Source organism: Austrofundulus limnaeus, unplaced genomic scaffold (genome assembly GCF_001266775.1).
Source record: "Austrofundulus limnaeus strain Quisiro unplaced genomic scaffold, Austrofundulus_limnaeus-1.0 Scaffold129, whole genome shotgun sequence".
NCBI lineage: Eukaryota > Metazoa > Chordata > Actinopteri > Cyprinodontiformes > Rivulidae > Austrofundulus > Austrofundulus limnaeus.
Window position 1 is genome coordinate 1,142,859 of NW_013952531.1, and position 5,305 is coordinate 1,148,163.

General features: G+C 38.5%; 1 protein-coding gene across 1 annotated transcript in view; it reads left to right on the forward strand.

Moving 5' to 3' along the window:
- nfkbie (nuclear factor of kappa light polypeptide gene enhancer in B-cells inhibitor, epsilon) overlaps positions 1-5,305 on the forward strand; it is a 13,273-nt gene that overhangs the window by 6,478 nt on the left and 1,490 nt on the right. Inside the window, exons 3-5 of the mRNA XM_014015470.1 lie at positions 1,137-1,347; positions 1,641-1,729; positions 4,079-4,327. Of these exons, the coding sequence (XP_013870924.1) occupies positions 1,137-1,347; positions 1,641-1,729; positions 4,079-4,327 (549 nt within the window). The remainder of the gene's footprint in view (positions 1-1,136; positions 1,348-1,640; positions 1,730-4,078; positions 4,328-5,305) is intronic.

Consider the following 5,305-nt stretch of genomic DNA (forward strand, 5'->3'; position numbering starts at 1 on the left):
GCATAGCTCCTAGGATCATTGGGACACTCAAACCCCTCCACCACGATAAGGTAGCAGCCCAAGGAGAGGTGTGTCAAATATGTGGAGCACAATTATTTTTATGTAAAAGGATTATAAAGACAATATTTCCATGTCTTGGAAAAAATGGACACCGCTAATACTATTTTTATGAAAGTGTTTATAATTTAATACTTTCATTTGTAAATGTAATCTAAATCAAGATGTCTTCTGTATATTGCATTGATAAGGCTTTTATTCATTATATTTTGACAAAATGCAATTTTTGTTAACATTTTAGTCAAAACACTATTTGCCTATTTCTCCATGTACAACTTTTGGACTTAATCCTCGTTTCGATGTGATGGCTCACATTTATATCTCTGTTCTTCTGTTTTTTTATGTGCAGTCAYTGTGGGTGGTTCTGGTGTGGACAGTTTGAATAGAAACTCCTCCTCTACCTCGYGTAGAAATAGAAGCACAGGGAAACTGGTGGAGTGTATCCTTACGTGGAGGTGGAGTTTGTCCCAATCCTTCAAAACAAAACAAACAAACAGAAAATCCAATAAGACCTGAAGTCAGGGCGACTCGAACCAGCCGAACTGTCAAAAGGAACGAGTCAGCACTTTAAGCCATGACTCAGTTAGCTCTGCACTCGCTGCTTCTGGGTTGCATAATTTCCTCTCGATAGKCATTCTAAGACTTTATATTACCGAGAAGTTTTCTGCTTCACTTCTTAGGGTTTTAACAGAAAAAAAAAAACAAGGTACTTTTCTGCTTCTTTTAAATTCTAGTCATGTGTAGCACGGTTACACTTTGCTTTTACTGCAGAAGTCAAACAAACGATCTGACGAAAATTAAATCCACCATGTAAAAAAAAGCGAAGGTGAAAATGCAGGACGGCCAGAAGCGGGTTTGTTTTGAAAAGAAGATGTTACTTTCATTTTCTCAGCAGGTCTTTGATGTGTGAAAACAGGTACAGGTCTGTGGAAAATACTCTTTCAAATGCAGACAAATGAGGGCAAAAGAGGTCATAAATCATCATAAACACTTAGAATTATCCTAAAAATACTAAATGTTGTGATTTTGACTGCTGTGTCGTCAGTCAGCTTTAAGTGAGCGTTSTCCTTCGTGCTCAGACTCCGCTGCACCTGGCCGTCTACCTGAACCTGGTGGACGTGGTGAAGGCCCTGCTGGAGAARGGGGCCAGCCTGGAGCTGCAGGACCAGGACGGCAACACGCCGCTGCACGCCGCCTGCCAACACGGCCTGACGGACTGCGCCGCCGAAATGACCCGAGTGGTTTCTCCCAGCAAGCTGGYGCCGATCCTCGAGACCCAGAACTGGAGAGGTGAGAAACACAARGTGGCAACAATCACCAGAAATGATGTCAGGCAGCAGGTTTGGAAGGAAGTTGTGTCGTAAAGAAAACCACCCAGTTGTTGTAGTAATTTAAACAAGCTTTAGGAACAAAAATGCTTTTTGCATTAGACTGAAAACATTTACACCCATTAACCTTTAAATGGGATTTTCCAAAACTGCAATTTTAGCACCACGTTTTCTTTTCATTCTAAGCTGCACCTGCTACATGTTTGTGGAGCTCCACGTTGCACATTTCAAAGCAGGTGGTTGTTTTCCTCGCAGGTCTCGCCTGTCTTCACTTGGCTGTGCTGCACAGGCAACATCAAATACTGAAGCTCCTGACGAAAAAAGGAGCGAATCTCAACATCCAGGTCAGTCTGTGAGTTTCTGCGTGCTCTGTTTGAAAGTGTGTGTGAACCTGCAGCAGTGCAAGCCCAGTTCTTACCTCCCGTTCCAACGATATGAAAGGTCTGGCGCTCGTTGATGGAGTGCATGTCGCCCACCAGCTTTCATGCCAGAGTTTTAAACTAAAATATCACTAAACTGAGAGAGGACGGAGATGTGGCCTTTTACATGACGATGCACAAAGTCGTGCTATAATGTGACATCCTGCTTAGACTGAGCTACTGCTGCAGAAAATTTAGCTCAATATCTGTAAAGCTTTTGTGTTTCCTGAACTTACTGAAATACTGAAAGTTTGCTAACAGACATTTGACTTCAATAGTTAATGGCAAAGTAAAAAACAACAACCTTGCATGATCAATTAGAGCTCAAACTGTGTTAGGAATGACTCCCAGCTTTATCTTTATCTAACAGGGACAATGCATACAAAAACATAGAACAGATGAAGTCTGTACCTGATGCGTTGCACAGAGTGTGTAGCTACAGCTAATTTACAACTGCAGTCCCTGGTTGGGCGTTTCTAATCAAATAAAATACATACAGTTTATACCTATATACACTAAAAATACATAAGCATGTCTGCCAACTAATTCATAAAATCAACCAATACAGCTTACAAATTCATGCAATAAAAAATGATAAAAAAATAAACATGCAGAATATTAAAATAYATAAAAGTTAGAAATCTAAAACAAAACAGTTCAAATAACCTTAGAACCTCTAAAATTAACTATACACATCCTCCACCCTCCCACATTTAGCTGACATACTAAAAATTATTATTATAACACATACAGACACACAGACGTTTCTCATCATTAAATCTAAAAACTAAATATTATCACATCTTTGGTTTTTCCTTTAACCTCTTAAGCCCCAAGGGCTTTTCATTAATTTTTTTCTCAAAATCCCATGCTGAAATGTGAGTGAGTGTATCTCAGCATTTATAAACTCTACTTAAATAATYTTGGTATCAAAATAAAGCAACACTTGGGAGATTTCATCAGAAGTGTAAATATTAAAACAGCTGCTGTGGTTTTAGAGATGTTGAGGATGGAACATAATTTTTTTAATTCATTTTTCACTCTCACCTGAGTAATGTTTTCATTAAACAGTATATAACCCATTTAAAACCAAAATGAATCAGACTAAAAACTCCTGGAAACCATAAATCCACTTGTGGACGTCACCTGTGCAAAGATTCATGCTGCTAAAATGAACTGGAGCAAAGTTACACAGGTTTTAGTGAAGAAATAATTTTGCAGTTTGTCATTCTGCACAGKTCAGACCATGATTGTACCATTAATAAATGTGAAGAAATCAGAAGTTTTTACATCCAAAAGTTATTTATTTTTTCTTACCTGCCTTAAAAGACTTGTTTTGAATGATTGTTCTTTTGAAAAAAATATCCAAACATTTATTTGTCACCATATATATTATATAAAATAGAGACATTATATTTGATTCAGTTGGATCATATTCACTCAAAATCAAGTGAACAAAACTTTCAATTCACTTTATAACAAATTTAGATATCTGCTTTGACTTGCTTTAAAACATAATGTCAAAAATAGTTCCTTTACACATTTGCAATGACCCCGTTTTGTACAGTTTGTTTACTTTCTGATTCCACTGCTTGATGTTGGAACTGTGTTTGGATGTAAAAATGTTTTCCGTGAACTTTTAGCCGAGATTCTTATGTTTCTTTTGAAACCAAACACGTCAAGGTTCAACTGACAGATCTGAAGTTAAAAGAAGTTTAAAAAAAAAATAGAAAACAGAAAAAAGTGTCTGCTACCACATCAAGTTTTATCTCAGTTTTTGTAAAATAAAACTTTTATTTTGGCGTTTTGAGTCTCGCTCAGATCTGTCCTGTTATATTAAACGCTACAAACTAACAGAGACAAAAGCATCACTGCCTTGTAGAGATGAGTCTGTGTGTTAAATCCATTAATGTCCTGCAGACTTTATTTACTGCTTGTTTTCTCGCGCCCAGTTCCTGTTTATAAATCTGCTGCACCTGTGCAGGGTGACATGAGCTGAGCTCGGGGCTTCCTGCAGAATTCAGGGAGACATAATTAGATTTGAGATATGATTAGTGTGGCCGCCTGCAGCTCTTAACTTTCTATTGATGGCAGGGAACATGGCTGGAACTGCCTCAGACATTCCTGTGTGTTTAAATCACTGTCCCAACATAACGCGCGCCTCACATGTAGCACAGAATTACACAGTTAATAAGAAAAGTTTTGACATAAAAGCAGAAACGGTTCCATTTATCACGTCTCGTTTGAGTTATTTTCCTTCTCGTCTCGTCGCAGGAAGGAACCAGCGGTAAAACGGCGCTCCACCTGGCCGTGGAGCTGCACGACGTGGCCTCGGTGAAGCTGCTGCTCAACAGGGGGGCCAACGTGGACGCCGCCATGTTCAACGGCTGCACGCCACTGCACCTGGCCGTGGGCAGGCAGGACGCCGCCATCGCCCACATCCTCTGCCAGTCCGGCGCCGACACCATGCTGCGGAACATGGAGGACGAGACGGCGCTGGACCTGGCTGATGGCAACGATGATGTAAGCAGAAGTTTTTACGTCGTCTTCTTTCTTAAAAATATGAGTTTAAAGCTTTTAAAAAAGTGCAAAACAATGATTTTCATATTATATTTATTTATTACTTATTTATTGGTGTCAGGCTTCGCAGGTTTTATTGCTTTTTCATTATGAAACTGAGTTCTGTTTCTTCTCCTCCTGTTGGGGAAACACAACGTTTCCTGAAAAACCTGTCTGAATCTTTCTAAATCTGTACTTCACCAAGCGCTGCACAATAACACAACTGCACACATTCTTTTAACAAAACTCCCACAACTGACTAAAAAGGAACCACAGGGATGTTTTGTACTCTCATCAGTCCGGATTAAACAAACTCCGTTAACACAGAGCAGCGTTTTAGAACTTTAAAAGTCCAAACATTACTTGTTAAACAAAGTCAAGTGTCTTTTATCTTATAAGAGTTTCTCAGAGTCGTCCAGTTAAATTCAACAAGTCTCTTTATCTTCTCTTCTGAAAGACTCCGCTCCTCTCGGGAGCTGCTTTTATCGCCATCACGTATTTTCATTTTTATTTGTTTGTTTTAAGCATTACACTTTTTTTTCTAGACTTTGTGTCTCAACTTTTTTTGAAACCCGTTGTAAGTTTAAACCGGCTGGTCGTCCTCTAAACCAGGGGTTCTTAACCTTTTTGACCTCGGGGCCCAATTTGTTGAACGTAAAGTGTCACGAGGCCCAGTCAGACATTACTAATATACCAATCAAAATTATAATTATTCTAAATTTTGGTTTAATTTTTGTTGTATTTGCTTTATAACTAAATTAAATACACTTAAAGTAAAACTCCTGTCAAAAAACCACAAGACGTGATTATGACAAAAAAGAAAAAATATATATTGTAACCTGCCCATAACAATTATTTAAACAAATACAACGGACCACTCAGGCTTATAAACACAAAAATATACATTTTTAACATAAACAATAACAAAAATAGACAATTCAA